Source organism: Triticum urartu, chromosome 7A (genome assembly GCF_056163025.1).
Source record: "Triticum urartu cultivar PI428250 chromosome 7A, HENAU_Tu73, whole genome shotgun sequence".
NCBI classification, from domain to species: Eukaryota; Viridiplantae; Streptophyta; class Magnoliopsida; order Poales; family Poaceae; genus Triticum; species Triticum urartu.
This window is the reverse complement of record NC_141879.1, coordinates 95581582-95603657: the sequence shown is the minus strand read 5'-3', so window position 1 is coordinate 95603657 and position 22076 is coordinate 95581582. Positions and strand designations below refer to the sequence as shown.

General features: G+C 47.7%; 1 protein-coding gene and 1 pseudogene across 1 annotated transcript; one reads left to right on the top strand and one right to left on the bottom strand.

Annotated features, from left to right (window-relative positions):
* LOC147958179 (uncharacterized) overlaps positions 1-6954 on the bottom strand; it is a 54898-nt pseudogene extending 47944 nt beyond the window's left edge.
* A 5310-nt stretch (positions 6955-12264) lies between these two features.
* On the top strand, positions 12265-20265 carry LOC125522717 (ABC transporter C family member 10-like). Its single transcript, XM_087536728.1, has 13 exons — positions 12265-12461; positions 12739-12791; positions 12896-14946; positions 15183-15503; positions 15579-15665; positions 15762-16361; positions 16450-16614; positions 16741-17035; positions 18194-18408; positions 18510-18815; positions 19222-19285; positions 19521-19760; positions 19873-20265. Exons 3-13 carry the CDS (start codon positions 13831-13833, stop codon positions 19980-19982), a joined length of 3519 nt encoding a protein of 1172 aa, XP_087392854.1. The 5' UTR covers positions 12265-12461; positions 12739-12791; positions 12896-13830; the 3' UTR covers positions 19983-20265.
* The last annotated feature ends 1811 nt before the right edge of the window (positions 20266-22076 follow it).

Here is a 22076-nt window from a genome sequence, read left to right as displayed (position 1 = left end):
ACCTTCATACTGAGCAGGCATTCAAAGAAGATTTCTTTCTCTTCTTTCGTAAGAGCGTAGCTGGCAGGACCTTTATACTGCTTCGGAGGCATGCCATCTTTTTCGTGCAAATGTTGTAGGTCCTCTCGTGCCTCAGGTGTATCTTTTGTCTTCCCATACACGCCCAAGAAGCCTAGCAGGTTCACGCAAAGGATCTTCGTCACGTGCATCACGTCGATTGAGGAGCGGACCTCTAGGTCTTTCCAGTAGGGTAGGTCCCAAAATATAGATTTCTTCTTCCACATGGGTGCGTGTCCCTCAGCGTCATTCGGAATAGCTAGTCCACCGGGACCCTTTCCAAAGATTACGTAGTGTAAATCATTGACCATAGCAAGCACGTGATCACCGGTGCGCATGGCGGGCTTCTTCCGGTGATCTGCCTCGCCTTTGAAATGCTTGCCTTTCTTTCGACATTGATGGTTGGTCGGAAGAAATCGACGATGGCCCAGGTACACATTCTTCCTGCATTTGTCCAGGTATATACTTTCAGTGTCATCTAAACAGTGCGTGCATGCGTGGTATCCTTTGTTTGTCTGTCCTGAAAGGTTACTGAGAGCGGGCCAATCATTGATGGTCACGAACAGCAACGCCTTAAGGTTAAATTCCTCCTATCTGTGCTCATCCCACGTACGTACACCGTTTCCATTCCACAGCTGTAAAAGTTCTTCAACGAATGGCCTTAGGTACACATTGTTGGGTTTCGTAGTAATTTCAAAAAATTTCCTACGCACACGCAAGATCATGTGATGCATAGCAACGAGGGGGAGAGTGTTGTCTACGTACCCAACGCAGACCGACTGCGGAAGCGATGACACGACGTAGAGGAAGTAGTCGTATGTCTTCACGATCCAACCGATCAAGCACCGAAACTACGGCACCTCCGAGTTCGAGCACACGTTCAGCTCGATGACGATCCCCGGACTCCGATCCAGCAAAGTGTCGGGGAAGAGTTCCGTCAGCACGACGGGGTGGTGACAATCTTGATGTACTACAGCAGCAGGGCTTCGCCTAAACTCCGCTACAGTATTATCGAGGTATATGGTGGCAGGGGGCACCGCACACGGCTAAGGAATAGATCACGTGGATCAACTTGTGTGTCTAGAGGTGCCCCCTGCCTCCGTATATAAAGGAGTAGAGGGGGGGAGGCTGGCCGGCCAAGGAGGAGGGCGCAGGAGAGTCCTACTCCCTCTGGGAGTAGGATTCCCCCCCCCCCAATCCTAGTCGGAATAGGATTCGCGGAGGGGGAAAAGAGGAGGAGGGGGCCGGCCACCTCTCCTAGTCCTAATAGGACTAGGGGAAGGGGGAGGCGCGCAGCCCATCTAGGGCAGCCCCTTCTCTTTTCCACTAAGGCCCACTATGGCCCATATAGCTCCCGGGGGGTTCCGGTAACCCTCCCGGTATTCCGGTAAAATCCCGATTTCACCCGGAACACTTCCGATATCCAAACATAGGCTTCCAATATATCAATCTTTACGTCTCGACCATTTCGAGACTCCTCGTCATGTCCATGATCACATCCGGGACTCCGAACAACCTTCCGTACATCAAAATGCATAAACTCATAATATAACTGTCATCGTAACCTTAAGCGTGCGGACCCTACGGGTTCAAGAACAATGTAGACATGACCGAGACATGTCTCCGGTCAATAACCAATAGCGGGACCTGGATGCCCATATTGGCTCCTACATATTCTACGAAGATCTTTATCGGTCAGACCGCATAACAACATACGTTGTTCCCTTTGTCATCGGTATGTTACTTGCCCGAGATTCGATCGTCGGTATCCAATACCTAGTTCAATCTCGTTACCGGCAAGTCTCTTTACTCGTTCCGTAATACATCATCTCACAACTAACATATTAGTTGTAATGCTTGCAAGGCTTATGTGATGTGTATTACCGAGAGGGCCCAGAGATACCTCTCCGACAATCGGAGTGACAAATCCTAATCTCGAAATACGCCAACCCAACATCTACCTTTGGAGACACCTGTAATGCTCCTTTATAATCACCCAGTTACGTTGTGACGTTTGGTAGCACCCAAAGTGTTCCTCCGGTAAACGGGAGTTGCATAATCTCATAGTCATAGGAACATGTATAAGTCATGAAGAAAGCAATAGCAACATACTAAACGATCGGGTGCTAAGCTAATGGAATGGGTCATGTCAATCAGATCATTCAACTAATGATGTGACCTCGTTAATCAAATAACAACTCATTGTTCATGGTCAGGAAACATAACCATCTTTGATTAACGAGCTAGTCAAGTAGAGGCATACTAGTGACACTTTGTTTGTCTATGTATTCACACATGTATTATGTTTCCGGTTAATACAATTCTAGCATGAATAATAAACATTTATCATGATATAAGGAAATAAATAATAACTTTATTATTGCCTCTAGGGCATATTTCCTTCACACATCAATTTCGTTGCCGGGTTGCTTAGGGCCTTGGATGAGAACTGGCATCATAATGAACTTCCGCTTCATGCACATCCAAGGAGGAAGGTTATACATACAAAGAGTCACGGGCCAGGTGCTGTGATTGCTGCTCTGCTCCCCGAAAGGATTAATGCCATCCGCGCTTAAAGCAAACCATACATTCCTTGGGTCCTTTGCAAACTCATCCCAGTACTTTCTCTCGATTTTTCTCCACTGCGACCCGTCAGCGGGTGCTCTCAACTTCCCATCTTTCTTTCGGTTCTCACTGTGCCATCGCATCAACTTGGCATGCTCTTCGTTTCTGAACAGACATTTCAACCGTGGTATTATAGGAGCATACCACATCACCTTCGCAGGAACCCTCTTCCTGAGGGGCTCGCCGTCAACATCACCAGGGTCATCTCGTCTGATCTTATACCGCAACGCACCGCATACCGGGCATGCGTTCAGATCCTTGTATGCACCGCGGTAGAGGATGCAGTCATTAGGGCATGCATGTATCTTCTCCACCTCCAATCCTAGAGGGCATACGACCTTCTTTGCTGCGTATGTACTGTCGGGCAATTCGTTATCCTTTGGAAGCTTCTTCTTCAATATTTTCAGTAGCTTCTCAAATCCTTTGTCAGCCACAGCATTCTCTGCCTTCCACTGCAGCAATTCCAGTACGATACCGAGCTTTGTGTTGCCATCTTCGCAATTGGGGTATAACCCTTTTTTGTGATCCTCTAACATGCGATCGAACTTCAGCTTCTCCTTTTGACTAATGCATTGCGTCCTTGCATCGACAATGACCCGGCGGAGATCATCATCATCGGGCACATCGTCTGGTTCCTCTTGATCTTCAGCAGCTTCACCCGTGGCAGCATCATTGGGCACATCGTCTGGTTCCTCTTGATCTTCACCAGCTCCCCCCGTTGCAGCATCACCGTATTCAGGGGGCACATAGTTGTCATCATACTCTTCTTCTTCGCCGTCTTCCATCATAACCCCTATTTCTCCGTGCCTCGTCCAAACATTATAGTGTGGCATGAAACCCTTGTAAAGCAGGTGGGAGTGAAGGATTTTCTGGTTAGAGTAAGACCTCGTATTCCCACATTCAGTGCATGGACAACACATAAAACCATTCTGCTTGTTTGCCTCAGCCGCATCGAGAAACTCCTGCACGCCCTTAATGTACTCGCGGGTGTGTCTGTCATTGTACATCCATTGCCGGTTCATCTGCGTGCATTATATATAATTAAGTGTCCAAATTAATAGAAGTTCATCATCACATTAAAACCAAAGTGCATACATAGTTCTCATCTAACAACATATAGCTCTCCAGAGCATCTAATTAATTAAACCATACATTGAAACTATGTAAAACATTTCAATGCGAAAACAAATGTGATCATAATCGCAACCAAGGTAACAATTGATCCAACGGCATAATGATACCAAGCCTCGGTATGAATGGCATATTTTCTAATCTTTCTAATCTTCAAGCGCATTGCATCCATCTTGATCTTGTGATCATCGACGACATCCGCAACATGCAACTCCAATATCATCTTCTCCTCCTCAATTTTTTTATTTTTTCCTTCAACAAATTGTTTTCTTCTTCAACTAAATTTAACCTCTCGACAATAGGGTCCGTTGGCATTTCCGATTCACATACATCCTAGATAAATAAAATCTATGTCACGTTGGTCAGCATAATTTTCATAAACAATAAATGAACCAATAGTTATAAAGATAATATACATACCAAATCCGAATAATAGACAGGACGAGGGCCGACGGGGGCGGATACCAAAACCATCGCACTATATAAGATGCAATAATAAATGTAAGAAAATGATACGAGTATCTATCTAAACATACAAGTAAGAATATTTTTCCTTTCAGAAAGAAGATAAGAACAAGAGGCTCACCACGGTGGTGTCGGTGATGAGATCGGCGCGGGTGATCGACGGCGGTGAAGACGGGGACGGGGCGTGACGGACCGCTAAATCTAGACAAATCTCGAGGAAAATGGAGCTTGGAGGTCGAGCTTCGAGAGGAGAAAGCTTAAGTAGTGTGGCTCGGGCATTTCATCGAACACCTCATGTGCATAGGAGGTGAGCTAGAGCACCACAAAGCCCTCTCCCCCTCGGCCAGAAAAAACAGAGCACTGAGCTCTGCTCTTGCGTGAGGGGGTATATATAGGCACCTCATTGGTCCCGGTTGATGACATGAACCGGGACTAAAGGGAAGCCTTTGGTCCCGGTTCAAGCCACCAACCGGGACCAATGGTGGTGGGCCAGGAGCGAGGCCCATTGGTCCCGGTTCGTCCCACCAACCGGGACCAAAAGGTCCAGACGAACCGGGACCAATGGCCCACGTGGCCCGGCCGGGCCCCTGGGCTCATGAACCGGGACCAATGCCCACATTGGTCCCGGTTCTAGACTGAACCGGGACTAATGGGCTGAGCCGGCCTGGACCATAGCCCTGTTTTCTACTAGTGAGGGGGGGTGAATAGGCAACTAACAATTTTTAGCTTTTCTTTAACAATTTAAACTTTGCATCAAAGTAGGTTGTCTAGATATGCAACTAGGTGAGCAACCTATATGATGCAACAAGGATAGGAACACAAGCAAGCAAGATATATGAAACAAATAAGCTTGCACAAGTAAAGGCACGAGATAACCAAGAGTGGAGACGGTGGAGATGAGGATGTGTTGCCGAAGTTCCTTCCCTTTGAGAGGAAGTACGTCTCCGTTGGAGCGGTGTGGAGGCACAATGCTCCCCAAGAATCCACTAGGGCCACCGTATTCTCCTCACGCCCTCACACAATGCGAGATGCCATGATTCCACTATTGGTGCCCTTGGAGCGGCGACCGAGCCTTTACAAACTAGGTCGGGGCAATCTCCACAACTCAATTGGAGGCTCCCAACGACACCACGAAGCTTCACCACAATGGACTATGGCTTCGCGGTGACCTCAACCGTCTAGGATGCTCAAACACCCAAGAGTAACAAGATCCGCAAGGGATTAGTGGGGGAATCAAATATCTCTTGGTGGAAGTGTAGATCGAGGCCTTCTCAACCACTCCCGAGCAAATCAACAAGTTTGGTCGGCTAGGGAGGGAGATCGGGCGAAAATGGAGCTTAGAGCAATAATGGAGCTTGGGGTAGAAGAGGTGAGTCAACGGGGAAGAAGGGGACCCCTTATATAGTGTGGGAAAAGGATCCAACCGTTACCCACCAACCAGCCCGCGGCCAGCGGTACTACCGTGCCTGGCCAGCGGTACTACCGCAAGGCCGTGCGGTACTACTGCTTGCAACCAAGCGGTACTACCGCACGGCTGTGCGGTACTACCGTACCGACCCACGGTACTGCCGCAACCCCAGTAACAGAAAAGATAAACATACGCGCAGGAGCTGGGAGCGGTACTTCCGCACGCGCGGTACTACCGTGCCCCCCATGCGGTACTACCGCAAGGCAAAAAAACCCAGCCAGGGGGAAGGGAACTTCTGTGCCTACTTCCGCAAAGAAACGGAAGTAGCAAAAACCCGACACAGTAGTACTGCCGAGGGGCGGTACTACTGCCTGACTGCATAGCGTGGTACTACTGCTCGGCGAAAGCGGTACTACCGCGGTAGGTGCGGATGTAAAAAAATTACATCCGCCCCTACTACCGCAAAGGGGCGGCACTAGCCTGGTGGGCAGCGGTAGTGCGGCTCTAAGGGAGCGGTACTACCGTGGGCACCTGCGGTACTACCGCGCCACCGCGCGGTACTACCGCGGATGCCTACGGTACTACCGTTTTCCTGGGAGCAGTACTACCGCAACCAACCACAACAGCCAGGCAAGGGAGGCAAGAAACCGGAGGAAGCTCCAAGGAAAAAGGAGGGGACAAGAAGGAGACGTGTATGTGATGATTCCACCCAAACATTTCCAACGCAGACCCCCTCTTAATAGTACGGCTTTCCTACGACTCAAAACCACCAAAAGGAAACGTAGAAAAGACGCCGTCTTCATCAGTCTTCGAGGGGCACCCAATCGTCTTGTACCTAGCAATGAAGTGTCTAGAATACTCAAGGCACACGATTAGTCCGCAAATGCGTTGTCATTAATCACCAAAACACTTAGGGATAAATATGCCCTTACACGCGTCCGGCTTCTGGTGGAGGTGCCCCACGCGGCCGATCACCCAAAAATGTCCGCCCACGCGCATCAGTTCGCCCGCGCCTGCCAACGCCGAAACTCACGCGCTCTCCAGCCACGCCCTGCCGGTGCACTCGCGCAGGTGGTTGGCTGGCTAGCATAGCTAGCTAGCACACGCAGCAGTCCGCCCACCGCCCACAGCCGCGCCCCGCCGCCCGTCGCCCCATGCGCGCACGCCCGCGCTCTGGCCGCCCCGCCGCCAGTCGACGCGCCCCACGCCCGCGCTGGTCGCCCCTGCGCGCGCTCGCGCCCTGGCCACCCCGCCGCCCGTCGCCCCATGCGTGGGCGCGCGCCCTGGCCACCTCGTCGCGACCGCAACGCCCGCCGCGAGCTCTCCCACGCCGACGCCCTACCCTGCCCGCTGCGCGCCCCGCCGCACGCTCTACCGCCCCTCCCGTGCTCTGCCGTCCGCGCCCCGGGCGCCAGACACCGCACGCCGGCTCCGCCGCGAGCTCTCTCGCGCCCGCGCCCTACCCTACCCGCTGCGCGCCCCGCCGCGCGCTTGGCCGCCGCGCCCGTGCTCTGCCACCCGCGCCTCGTGCGCCAGACACCGCACGCCAGCTCCAGCACGAGCCACGGGTGGAGACCCGCGGCGGCTCAAAGCTCGCCACCTCGACCGCGCCCGCGCTGCCCCGCCGCCGCCTGCATGCGCGCCCGCAAAGAGCCGATGGCCGGCACAGCGTCGTGCGCTCCAAAAGTGCATGGGGAGTTGATGGGGACAGAGAAAAAGGAAGATAGAGAGTGGTGGGAGGTGGGTGTGTGGGTGACAGGTGGGGTCACCCGGACCGACGCGGACGGAGAGGACACAGAACGCGTCCGGTTCTGTCCGCTTTGGACGCAAATCCAGCCCAAGTTTGGTCTAGAGATAGGGTTAGACGGACACAAAATGGACAAGATGGGTCTGAATCATCGCGCGCTGGGTCGTGGGGTTTGTCCATTTTACCCCAAACGGACAGGGCCGGACAAAATGGGGTCGTGCGGTGGAGTTGGCCTTAGAAGGTAAATTACATGCATAGTTTTCTAAAGTATCTCCAATAAAGGTTCCATTTTCTACAATATACTTGTATGAATATTGTTGTGATGATGTACCTTGCCAGTTAGCAACCACAGTAGGGTGGTCTCAAATCTTCGCGTGCCTCCCGTACTACGGCGTCCGCTCTTACGTGAACCCAGCGTGCTAGGGTTTCTTGCGCCTCCCGTCGGTGCCGCCATTGGTCTACATCGTCTCCTGTGATTTTAGGGCCATGGAGGCGTGGTGGATCCTAACCCTTGCCGTCGGGAGGGCTTCATTTTTTAATGTTTTTTTAAATTTTGTTAGGTTTGTGTCCTGCTCAGAGATGCGAGATGGCAGTTGCTCTATGTAGATGGAATAAATGTCTCCCCGGCTAGCCCCCGTTCTGATGATGTTTCTAGCATCGCTCGACAACGTGTAGAGATTTGTCTCTGGTGGATCTCATGGGATTCGGCCGACGTTGGTCTTCGGTGGACCCACGTGGATCCGGTCTTCGTCCGTCTGTGTTCGAGTGTCTACGGGTTGGATCCTTCTAATCTACGCTTTCTTCATCAGCGACGGTTGATGTTCTGGTGCGCTGGTCGTATGGGGCCTTAGCATGGCGACTTCCTAACTGTCTACTGCAACAAGGTTTGACCGGCTCTGATGACGGTGGCATGCCTTCGGCTCACTCCAATGCTTGTAGTCGTCGCTAAGTGGTCTACGGACCTGGTCTGGAGGAATTTTTGTATTTTTGTGTTTTTAGTCCTACCTTGACAGCTGATGGATTGATGAGAAGTTCTCCTCGGATTTTTGTCGTTGTGATGAATAAAATAAAAATACGAGTTTTTCCACTCAAATAGGCTCATACCGTTGTTTTGCACTAGCGGCCCGATATGTTAGGGCATCTCCAGCCGTGCCCCCAGGAAGGCCTCCCCAGGCGTTTTTTTGCGCCGGCGCCGAAAAATCGGCCCAGTCGCGCCCCCAGGAGCCCGATTTTCGCCGGCCTGGGCCGAAAACAACACCGGCGGACCCAGGCCGAACCCGGCGCGCTGGGGGGCGCCCAGGGGCGCGGGGCGAACTTTTTTGGCGCAAAAAAGCCGCGGGCCCGCCGCGTCAGCGAGACGGCTCTCTTCTCGCCCCTTCGTCGTCCTCATCGCCTCGTTTCCCGCGGCGAATCAATGCCAAAGCTGTCGCGCCAGTCAGCCTGCGCCATTGATGCCTCACGGGCGGCGCAGTGAAGGCCGGACGACGCGCGTCCCTCGCCCTCCCTCGCCCGCCATGCGTACACACGGCGGCCATGCGTACAGGCGGCGTCAACGCCTCCCCACCCACCGGCCGCTTCGTCCTCGTCGAGCCCAAGCAGAAGCCCGGCCTCCCCGCGGAGTACGAGGAGATAGCCCGGCGTGGCTTCTCCGACGAGGACGCCCTGCGGTGGGCGCGGGACGACTACCTCCGCGTTGAGATGGTCCGGCAGCGCCGGGCCCTGGAGGAGATTGCCGCCCGCAAGCGTGGGCGCGAGGACGAGCACGGCGTCGTGGTCCTCGACAGCGATGATGACGACGACGCCCCCGGACCGTCCAACCCGCCGCGCCAACCGGGGGAAGGATGCAGCAGGGACGGCGGAGGCGCAGGCGGGGGCGGCGACGACGACGACGACGGCGGCGGTGACTACACGCGGTTCTACAGCCTCCTCGGCATGTAAACCGCGTGGGCGGGCGGCGAGGCGAGCGGCGAGGGAGACGGCGGGGTAGCCCGCGGAAGTTTTTTTCTTTTTTTGTAAAATATGTTTAAGTTTGAACGAACTCGCCGATGTTTGCGTTAAATTTCAGTCGTGTTTGCGCCGTATTTGAATTTTTTTTAAAAACGTGGGCGCCGCGACTGGGGGGCATCACGCCCCCAGTGCGCGGTTTAGTGCCGGCGCGTCCCCAGGGGGCGATTTTTTGCCCCTCCTGGGGGGCCAACGGCTGGAGATGCCCTTAGCACCGGCCCGCGCGATACCTGCTCCACTAGATGCACCCAACTTCCGTTGCACCATTTAAAACGTTAGGGTTGCCTCAAAAAATAAATTAAAACGTTAGGGAAATATAAAAAATATATTTAGGACGTCAGCACATTATCAATATATGCTGTCACAAAAATTCAAATCAAAATTTAAAGCATTGCTTGAAATACAAAAAAATAAAATTTTGTAACCGATAGAGGCAATGGGCAAATCTTCAGCCAAACTTATATTATATGCTATTCACTGTCGGATTTGTCATTTTAATATCTAATTTACATTTTGAATTTTGTGATAACGTAGACGTGTCAACGTGCTATTTTTTTAAAATATTTTAGAAAATGCATCTGAGATTGAATGCACCACAAGCACCGGCACATCAGATGCCGGCTAACAAATTTTTTGATACCTCCCGGGAGCTGCCACACTTATGCGAATGTACACGATATAGATTGTCAATTTTTTTTGACTTTTCTCACTAGCGTAGTGGGCCAGTTTAGTTGGTGACTAACTTTTTCATAGTTTATCACACAGTTTCCATCACATTTGCCTTACTTTATGTGTTTAAAAAATTTAGCCACGCTTTGACTTTTCTTAGAAAATCTTGTCACACATTTTATATGTGCAACATATGGAGATTATTTTTCAGAAAAAGAGTTTTGCATTGTGCGTTGATAGAACCAAATACCAAACTAGTTTGACCAAACCTGCTTAACTCGAGGTGACAAAATGTGATAAAGTATGGTTAGGAACCAAACAACCCATGTAACGTTACCAGCTACCTCCTCGCAAAAAAAAAAAAAGTTACCACCTACCGTGGAAAGTGCACGACCGTTGAGCTTGTGTGACTGTGACCACATGCTATTGCGCATGGCCTAACTGATGTGGAACCAATAAGATTTCCTCGTTGATGATCAAAATGATCAAACATTGGTATACTGTATCTATTATTATTATTATTATTGTTATTATTATTATTATACGATTATTACGCTCGATGCTTCTACTCCGCGAACCCATAAACGGATAAGTTGTCTAACACATCGCGCAGTACAGGCCGAAGTTCGTATAGGTTCAACCCATACCCATCCTCCTGTACGAATTTCCTGCATATTTCATGTGAGATTCACGTTCCCGAAGGGATTGAATTTCTGAACGAGTGATCAGAGAATTATTGGAAGACCAACTGAGCATATTCTCCTTGGAGGTCCCATTTTGGTTGGTAGAGTTGGTAGCATGGCGTTTGTTCGTAGCATGGCACCTAAGTAAGATGCAGAGAAGTTTCATCCGCTGGGCAGGTAAGAGAGAAAGACTTGCGAAACTTGTTGACTAGCTAGCTAGGGGCCAAACGGGCAGCTGGGGAAAGAAAAAAGGCCATGACGCATCAAAGAGAGGCCGAGATAATCAGAGACGGTCAGAGGGAATTCTATAGCGTCCTCGCGATCCACGCTTGATATTTAAATATATATACGCTCCAACCGAAGGAATTGATGGATGGAGGGCAGATTTCAACTTGTGTCGTACTAAAAGAAAGCAGGAGCACGTGTGACCAAAAATATCAGGACAAATCAACTTCTTGTTCCCCCACACGCAATGAGAATACGGAGAAGGTACGTTCTTCCTTGGTATCCGTTTGTCTGCGCCAAGAAGGAGCGTCGCTCGCCGCCGTCCCAGTCTAAGACGTGTGGGCGCATTCTGCACTACCTTCACAGCGACGGCTTCTCGACGTCGTCTCGGAGCGCCATGACGACGCAAGAGTACGCCGGCTGGGAGCAGCACCGGAGCTGCAGAGGTCGATGTACTTCGCCTTTTGCTTCTCGTGGATGTAGCGCCACTCCTCGTCCTTCTCCTTGACGGCGAGGTTGGGGGCGACCGCCTGCCGCCACTGGAGACGGACGAGGAAATGGTCTCTCGTCGAGATTGACGCCCTCGACCTCTCCCCCAGCCCACGTCCTCGGTGGCTGTGACCGCACTATAGACGACAGGAGGAGGCGGAGAGGATCATCCGCGAGCGTGATGCGGCCGCCGGGAAGCCATGCCATGACGTCTCCACCTTCTGCCACCCCAAGCCCGACAGTGACGACTCCGACATCGGGTCGGGGAACGATGACGAAGGAGGAGCCGCCGGCCAACCCGACATGACCCACGAGGTCACCATGAAGTATAAGATAATTTGTGGTTTTAGTTTTGTGTTTTTGGTTCACCGGATGAATTGTCCGGTTTTATGTACTCCCATCTCAAAATTCTTGTGTTAGGTTTGTCTAGATACGGATGTATCTAATACTAAAACGTGACTTGATATATCTGTATTTAGAGAAATGTAAGACAAGAATTTTGGGGACGGAGGGAGTACAAATTATCCTACTCTCAACGAAATCTGTCGTGTTTTTATGAAAATTCGTCCAATTTGATTGAATTTTATCTGGTTATTTTGAGTTATTGTGAAAATGTATGTAACTATGGTTGGATGGCTATCTCCCGCATTTGTTTATGTGAACTGGTCGCTCTTGCACTAGAGCCGGGTTCTTTTCATCGCAAAAAAAAAGAGTCGGGTTCTTTAAAAGAAAATAGTACTGACAAAGAGTTTCAATGGGACTGCCCACGCATGTCCACACTACAGAGCGCGCCCAACTCCTACTGTTTCGGTCGTCCCCGTAGCGAAACAGCACACATGACGTTGAGAGAGCTGCGCGCAACTTCTTGCATCGTCAAGCTCGCGCCGCGGAGCGGGCGGAGGTCAGGAGGTGGGCGCGCGCGGCACTGCTGACCACCGAGCAGCCGTCTGCTAGAGAGGTCAACACTTTGCACCACCATTGCTTGCTTAGCTCTTTCAAACATAACCCGGCGGAGATTTGTTGCTTTCCCTGCCGAATGCCGATTGACGATCTTCCCCTTTGGATTTCCGACACCTTTTGTTCCCAGCGAGCACTGGGATTTCCCCTTGAACAATTTCATCGGGTTTGGACTCCGCGATGCTGCTCGTCTTCTCTTCTTTGTCTGTCTGTTCCTCCATGAAACAGAGTACTCTCTTCTTCTGTCCTAACCTGTTTCATCTCCACGATTGGCGCAGGGGCTGCTGATCCGCCTCGAATCACCACCAGATGGGGATGGGTTCCCTCACAAGTAAACTCTCTCCTCGACTTCCTCACGCTGCATCATTTTCGGCAACCAGCTGGAATCTGGGAACGCCATCTGTCTGACTCCAATACTCTGTAACCACACTTCAGGTTCTTCCTGGGTGACGAGCTTGTGTGGGAGCCCGATATGCTCCGGCCAAGACGTGGCCTCATGCGTTCTGAAGCAGATGTTCGACTCCTCCACCTGCACCAACCATCTGGCGGCGACCGGCATCGCCGCGCTGCTCGGGTTTCTGCTCGCACTCCAGCTGCTTGTGAAAATTCCGCAGAGCAGAGCATCTGCACGGCAGCTCGTCATGCTCGGTCTCGGCTCGCCGCTGCACCTGTCTGCCGTGGTGTTCACCGGCTGCTTGGGCTTCGTTTATCTTGGGCTAGGACTCTGGATGCTGGGGAGTAACTTCAGTCAGGATGCTTCCGTTGTTTACCTTCCACATTGGTGGCTTGTAACATTATCTCAAGGACTGAATCTGGTCCTTGCCAGCTTGGCTTTCAGCATCAGACCTCGGTTTCTTGGAGCGGCATTCGTCAGGTCTTGGCCGGTCTTGCTGACCGTCTATGCAGCATTCATTTGTTCTTCTTCAGTTGTTGTTATTGTTGCAGAGAAGATGATCACTGTCAAGGGCTGTTTGGATGTTCTGTACTTACCAGGTGCAGTTCTCGTTCTTATTTATGGCATTCGGCACAGCCATGATGAAGAGGGGTATGGAGGAATTGGAAATGGTTTATACAAGACCCTCAACACGGACACAGACGGTGAGGCAGCTGATTCTGAGACTCATCAGGTCACTCCCTTTGCTACTGCTGGTTTTTTCAGCGAGATGTCGTTTTGGTGGTTGAATCCTCTGATGAAGATGGGCTATGAGAATCCCCTTGAGGACAAAGACATGCTTCTTTTGGGCGCCGCAGATCGGGCGCAAAATCAGTACTCGATGCTCATGGAGAAGCTGAATTGCAGGAAGCAGTCGCCGTCACAGGCCACACCATCATTCTTCTAGACTATTGTTTCTTGTCACAAGCGTGCCATCATGCTCTCGGGTTTCTTTGCTTTGCTCAAGGTTCTCACCTTATCTACAGGCCCAATAATTCTCAAGGCATTCATCAATGTATCACTTGGGAAAGGGACCTTTAAATACGAAGGCTATGCGCTGGCTGCATTATTGTTCGTCTGCAAATGCTGTGAATCATTGTCGGAGAGACAGTGGTATTTCCGCACTCGGAGATTAGGACTGCAGGCGAGGTCACTCCTGTCAGCAGCTATTTATAAGAAACAGCAGAGGCTATCAAATGCAGCAAAAATGAAGCACTCCTCTGGACAAATTATAAACTATGTGACCGTCGATGCCTATCGGATTGGGGAATTCCCATACTGGTTCCATCAAACATGGACAACAAGTGTTCAGCTTTGCATTGCTCTGGCAATTCTATACAATGCGGTTGGTGCTGCAATGATTTCATCATTGGTTGTCATCATTCTCACCGTACTCTGCAATGCTCCACTGGCCAGATTCCAACACAAATTTCAGAGCAAACTTATGGAAGCACAAGATGTGAGATTGAAAGCCATGTCCGAGTCACTAGTTCATATGAAGGTCTTGAAACTTTATGCATGGGAAGGCCACTTCAAGAAGGTCATCGAGGGGTTGAGGGAAGTTGAGTACAAGTGGTTGTCAGCATTCCAGCTTTGGAGGGCATACAACAGTTTCTTGTTCTGGGCTTCTCCTGCTTTGGTTTCTGTGGCAACCTTTGTAACATGCTATCTTTTGAAAATCCCTCTTGATGCTAGCAATGTATTCACCTTTGTGGCAACTCTACGTCTCGTGCAAGACCCAGTTAGGACGATACCCGATGTTATTGCAGTTGTGATACAAGCTAAGGTTGCTTTCACTCGGATATCAAAGTTCCTTGATGCACCTGAGCTAAACGAGCATGTTAGGAAGAAATATTATGGTGCCATTGATTACCCTATAGCGATGAATTCCTGTAGCTTCTCGTGGGATGAGAATACATCAAAACCAACTCTAAAGAATATAAATCTGGCAGTCAAAGCTGGAGAAAAGGTCGCAATTTGTGGAGAGGTAGGATCAGGAAAGTCGACACTTTTGGCTGCTGTACTCGGAGAGGTCCCCAAAACTGAAGGCGCGGTATGTTTTTTCTTACTAACTTCATTTTCTATTGAAATAGCTTCCATACTCGGAATTTAGACATTTATACATGTTTAAGATAAACATAGCCTGTTGACAACAGTGTCAAGTTCGGTTTGCAAAGTTGTTGTGAAAATTATGGTTGACAATATTTGTCAACATGTAGTATGTTCATCAATTCATTTTTTTCCTAACAACTTAATATACAATTATTTATCTTCGGATAAACATTTCAGATCGAAGTCTGTGGGAAAATAGCATATATTTCTCAGAATGCATGGATCCAAACAGGAACTGTGCAAGATAATATTCTCTTTGGATCGTCGATGGACAGGCAAAGATACCACAACACACTCGTGAGGTGCTCGTTGGTCAAGGACCTTGAAATGTTGCCATATGGAGATTGTACTCAAATTGGGGAGAGAGGAGTAAATCTTAGTGGTGGTCAGAAGCAGCGCGTCCAGCTTGCTCGTGCACTATACCAAAATGCAGACATCTATCTTCTTGATGATCCTTTCAGTGCTGTTGATGCCCATACAGCCACAAGTCTCTTCAATGTAAGAATCATACCAGCAGATACATATTGTATTACTATAAGATCATGAACTGTTTTACAAAGCTCTTTGTAACAGGAATATGTCATGAGTGCTCTATCAGACAAGACCGTTCTTTTGGTGACTCACCAAGTGGATTTTCTACCTGTATTTGACTCCATTTTGGTATTTCTCCGCACTTCAAAAAAGTCACCATATGATGATATTTATCTGTAATTAGCTTTATTTATTTGTTGATGTCATCTAAATGATTCTTGGCAGTTGATGTCAGATGGAGAGGTTATTCGGTCTGCACCTTATCAAGATCTATTGGCAGATTGTGAAGAGTTTAAAGACCTTGTAAATGCCCATAAAGATACTATGGGTGTTTCGCATCATAAGAACAACATACCCCATCAAAGATCTAAGGAAGCATCAATAAAGGAGACAGATGGTATTCATGGAAGTAGATATACAGAGTCTATGAAATCATCACCAGCAGATCAACTGATCAAGAAAGAGGAAAGAGAAACAGGGGATGCAGTTTTCAAGTCTTATATGCTTTACCTGCGCCAGAAGAAAGGCTTCCTGTATTTCTTCTTGTGTATGATTTCTCACATAATTTTTGTAGCTGGGCAGATATTACAGAATTCATGGATGGCTGCTAATGTCCAAAATCCTCATGTTAGCACACTGAAGTTAATTTCTGTGTACATTATTATCGGAGCTTGCACAATGATCTTCTTGCTATCAAGATCTTTAACAGTCGTTGTTCTTGGGGTCCAGTCATCAAGATCCTTATTTTCCCAGCTACTCAATTCATTGTTCCGTGCACCAATGTCCTTTTTTGATTCTACACCTCTAGGAAGGGTTCTTAGCCGGGTAAGAGTTCTTAAAGGAATGGTGATACAACAAGTTACAGAGATTTTCTCATGAGGGATTAACTTGTTCCCTTTTTCTTCTAATGCAGGTCTCTTCAGATTTGAGTATCGTTGACCTCGATATTCCATTTGCATTAGTGGTTAGCCTTGGTACCAGCTTAAATGCATGTAGCAATCTAGGGGTATTGGCCGTTGTTACATGGCAAGTTCTGTTTGTATCCGTGCCAATGATAGTTTTGGCAATTAGGTTGCAGGTAATCGGTGTGACTTTGTTACTTTATGGCTAATCCTCATTTCTTTGATTGTTTGATTTCATTCACACTTCACAGTTTTGCACTCAAAGTTTTAATAAGTGAAGCCTGTTGTGTTTGGTCATGCAGAGGTACTATCTAGCATCGGCCAAGGAATTAATGCGGATCAATGGTACTACAAAGTCCGCCCTTGCGAGTCACTTAGGTGAATCGATTGCAGGGGCTATAACGATAAGGGCCTTTGAGGGAGAAGATCGTTTCTTTGCTAAAAATTTGGATCTTATTGACAAGAATGCCAGCCCATATTTCTGTAATTTTGCAGCAACTGAATGGTTGATTCAACGTATAGAAATAATGAGCGCCATAGTTCTTTCTTCTTCTGCCTTTGTCATGGCTCTTCTTCCTCAAGAAACTTTTAGCCCTGGTAAGCAATTATATGAGCACCACGTTGCTTCAAATAAGCTTTTGCTACGAGAATATACTTGATACTCCCTCCATACCAGAATAGATAACATTTCAGACATGACATGGGTCTCCAACAAACTAATTTGACCATTACATACTATGAAAATAATATTGATGAAAAATCCAATGATAGTATTTTGACCTTACTAGCCCAAATACCTTTTTATTATATAAAATAGTAAAGTTTAAACCTTTTTTTTGCCGGAGAAACTTTCAATCTATTCATCATCTGTCATGGCAATATAGAGAACACCGGAAGTAACAAAGATTACAACCTGGTCCGCAGACCGCCTAGCGATGACTACAAGCACTGAAGCGAGCGAAGGCACGCCGTCGTCATTGCCCCTTCCTCTCCGGAGCCGGGCAAACATTGTTGTAGTAGCAGTCGGGAAGTCGTGGTGTTAAAGCTCCACAGGACCAGTGCACCAGAACAGCAAACGTCGCAGATAAAGAGAAGCGAAGATTGGAAAGATCAAACATATAGACACACGACCAGAGACATGCGAAGATTGGATCCTAACAGATCCACATGCCCTCCGATGATGGTAGACGCAACATCAAGGTGGGGATCAGACATGGGAGATATTATTCCTACTAGGGAACATCGCCACCGCCATACAGCCCCTACCGAGACGCTGAACCAAACAAGAACGAGAGCGGGATCCCTCCCGCTGGCGCAGGGTCGGGATTCTCCGCACCTCCACGGCCCAAAGGCCATCGGAGGCAACACGGACCTGCGGCCGTGACGACGGGAGAAGGAGAAACCCTAGTGTCCTGGGAGTAGCTTCTTGGGGAGGAGGAAAGGAAAGATGCCTAAAGTGTGAAAAGTTTGATTGAATGCTTTCAAGAATGTCACACTCCGAGGTAGTAATGTTTATTATTGCAAGAAAATTATATTTACCGCCCTCGGCTGGGCAAAACATTATGAACATAAAAGTCCGTACATTTCTCAAGCCACCACATGATTTTATGAATAAGTTTTTATTTGTTATGAAGAAGCAATTCTAGTCCTAATGCTTATGCGTCGGAGTTAACTAAATAAAATATTTGATACCATTCAATTTGTCCAATTACAGATAGTAGCACTAATTAGTTCCTTGCTTTCATACTTGCACAGGTTTTGTGGGAATGGCATTGTCCTATGGTCTTTCGCTAAATACATCATTTGTTTTCTTTACTCAAAGCCAGTGCAACCTTGGGAATCAAATAATCTCGGTGGAACGGGTGAGCCAATACATGGACATACCAAGTGAAGCAGTAGAAGTCATTGAAGACAATCGACCATTACCAGATTGGCCCCAAAATGGCAATGTGGAGATTAGGCATTTGAAGGTAATCAATGTAAATATGTACACATAGACCTTACAAGGTAAAATAAAATCCTACCTAATAACACTTATAACAAATGTATGTGATGGATTTTCATTTAACAGATCAGGTATAGGATAGATGCTCCCCTTGTACTACATGGAATCACTTGCAGTTTTGAAGGTGGAGATAAGATCGGTATAGTTGGTCGAACAGGAAGTGGCAAGACAACGTTAATTGGTGCATTGTTTCGCCTTGTTGAACCTGATGAAGGGAAAATAATTATAGACTGTGTGGATATCAGTACAATAGGCTTACATGATCTGCGGTCGCGTTTGGGTATCATTCCACAAGATCCAACACTTTTTCAGGGTACAATAAGATACAATCTAGATCCTCTTGGGCAATTCTCAGATGAAAAAATATGGGAGGTAAGATTCTACACAGCTAACTTTGTTGTTTATCCTCATCTTACGCAATGATAAGATAAGATTGTGATGACAAGGTATGACACTGAAAGCTGATGCAATGTTTAATCATGAGGTCATCCTCTTTTAGTACTATGGCAATTCAGCTTGATTAATTTGACATATACCTAACGATTTCAGAAAGTTCAGCACATTAACAAAATGGGGTGAATAAATTTAATTAGAGGAATCTCAAATGACAAGTTGCCTTTCTCATAAGAACTAGATTCCCTTGGAGGAACTAGACAACTTTTCACTTATGGAAGAAATTGGCACCCGAATTTGAGTTGAGGAGAACTCAGATGTGGGTGATGACCTCCCAGTCTCCCACCAACTGAAGTGGTTACTCCATTTGTTATTGTGCTTGCAGGTTCTTGCCAAATGTCAACTTCTTGAAGCTGTCCAGGAGAAGGAACAGGGACTGGATTCACATGGTAGGAAACTTCACTTTATCTATACTTTGGTTTCTGGAGTTCATCTTTTGAAACTAATAGTGTGTAAACAGAAAAGCTCTAATCATTTCAAGAATTCAAAATAGGTGTGAAAATACATGTGCCAATAAATATGTCAAATTGTTAGTAGTCATATGCGTATTAGCTATATCCTTGTGGTAGCATGATGTTTGGTATTATCTCATCCATAGTACTGATCAAGATCCTGTCATAATAGTTGTGGAAAGTGGGTCAAACTGGAGCATGGGCCAAAGGCAGCTCTTCTGCCTGGGACGCGCACTTCTGAGAAGGTGTCGTATCTTAGTTCTTGATGAAGCCACAGCATCTATAGACAATGCAACAGATGTTCTCCTTCAGAAGACGATCCGGACAGAATTCAAATACTGCACTGTTATTACAGTTGCCCACCGTATACCAACAGTTATGGACTGCGATATGGTACTTGCAATGAGTGACGGTATGTTTCTCTTGCCGGCAAATTATAAGCAATGTAATGTTTCTTTGGGTGAGGATGCCAAATTGATCGTGGATATGTCCCATACTGATGAGCTATATATGAACACTTCCAGGGAAAGTAGTAGAGTTTGACAAACCTACAAAGCTCATGGAAACTGAAGGATCTCTCTTTCGCGAGCTGGTCAAGGAGTATTGGTCATACACTTCAAACACAAATATCTAGAAGAGATTGTCTCGAAGTTTCTCGGGTTATCTCTTTCTACACCAAATTCTATGTATTGTCATGGTGGGCTATCGCTGCCCTTTGGAATTGATGAAGGTAAACAGAGTAGATTCCTGAAGATTTCCTTGCCCCGGTAAACAGGAGGGACTAAATCTGCGACCCTGCCAACCGTACGGAATTGTAAGGCTCATAGTATCATTAGCATGGTCATAGTAGCTCATCAAACTTGAGCATATGTGTCTACTTGCAATGTTATGGTAGAATACATTCCTGATTAGCTTTTCTTTTGGAAAAGGGGTGATTCCCCGGCCTCTGCATCAGAAAGATGCACACGGCCATCTTATTAACCAAAAAAAGTAGTGTCAACATGGTTTCAAAGGTCTCCACAAATAAAAAAAAGCACAAACAGCTCACACAGAGCCAATAAGGGCTAGAAACACCAACTAGCCAAGAGAAGACGCCACAACCGGCGGGCTAAAAAAGGATAGGAAAGCTAAATGCCTATCCTATTACATGACCGCCATCCAAACCGGTTGAAAATATCCCGAGCTACCATCTCCCAGCGGAAAGACCCAGTAACCAAATGCTCCCTGGCCTCCATCTGGGTGAGTAGCGACCACGAACGGATCAGTGCCGTAGTTCGGAATATGACCTGCAAAAAATGTATACATGATAATCTGTTAAAAACCAAATCGTTTCTGCAAGTCCAGATAGTCCACAGCAAAGCACAAACTCCAACCCGAATATGTCTCGCTAAGTTAGGCTCAATCCCATTAAGCCAAGTCCCAAATAACGCATAAACAGAATTCGGTGGATTAATACTAAAAGCAATGTGGACCGTCTGCCAAAGTACCTTGGCTAACGGGCAATCAAAAAAGAGATGTTTGATAGTCTCATCCCGATCACAGAAACTACACCTGTAGGTCATGTCCAATTACGCTTTATGAGGTTGTCCTTAGTTAAAATAACTTGTTTATGGACAAACCACATAAACACTTTTATTTTCAAAGGAACTTTGACATCCCAAACATGCTTGGACGTAGGAATGGAGTTTGAATTGATAACATCAGTATACATTGATTTAACCGTGAATACTCCAGACTTAGTCAGTTTCCAGCGTAATTCATCGGGTTGTTGTGAAAGCTGGACTTCCATCAGTCTCCTAACTAGATGGAGCCATTCTTTCCAACGGTTGCCCGCTAGCATTCGTCGGAACTGAATATTAAGGGGGATAGATTGAAAGACCGATGCAACGAACACCTCACGTCGTTGAGCAATACGGTATAAAGACGGATATTGGATGGCCAAGGGTGTCTCGCCAAGCCAAGTATCCTCCCAGAAACGTGTACTCGTGCCGTTTCCAATAACACACTTCGTCCTATTAAATAACAACTGTTTGACTTTCATCAAGCCTTTCCAGAAAGGCGAATCGGTCGGCCTGACAGTAACCTGGGACAAAGTTTTTGTCTGGAGATACTTGCTGCGAAGGATTTGAGCCCACATAGCATCAGTCTCCAATGAGAGTTTCCACAGCCACTTGCTAAGGAGGCATTTATTCTTAACTTCTAGATTCTCAATACCTAGACCCCCTTGGTCTTTCGGTCTACAGATGATGTCCCATTTAGCAAGCCGATATTTTATTTTAAGCTCATCATCCTGCCAAAAGAAACGCGATCGATAGAAGTCCAGTCTCTTCCTAACACCAACTGGGACCTCAAAGAACGATAGGAGAAACATTGGCATACTCGTGAGCACCGAGTTAATCAGGATTAATTGGCCTCCGTATGACATGAGCTTACCCTTCCAGCAGCTCATTTTTTTCTCAAACCGATCCTCGATGCACTTCCACTCTCTGTTAGTCAGCCTATGATGGTGGATTGGAATCCCCAGGTAAGAGAAGGGTAACTCGCCCAACTCACATCCAAACAATTGCCTATAAGCATCCTGTTCATCTTTGGCCCTACCAAAGCAGAACAGCTCGCTCTTACGAAAGTTAATCTTTAACCCGGTCAATTGTTCAAATAGGCATAACACTTTCCTGATTAGCTACTGCATGTATTCACTTGCGCGTCGTTTATGCTGAATGCATCGACT

Bases quoted from the DNA above. Each gene is read 5' to 3' on its own strand.
- LOC125522717 (XM_087536728.1), top strand. From the start codon at position 13,831: ATGCTCTCGGGTTTCTTTGCTTTGCTCAAGGTTCTCACCTTATCTACA. The intron at 15,504-15,578 runs GTAAGAATCATA...TCTTTGTAACAG, and splicing joins CAGCCACAAGTCTCTTCAAT to GAATATGTCATGAGTGCTCT. The intron at 17,036-18,193 runs GTAAGCAATTAT...ATACTTGCACAG, and splicing joins TCAAGAAACTTTTAGCCCTG to GTTTTGTGGGAATGGCATTG.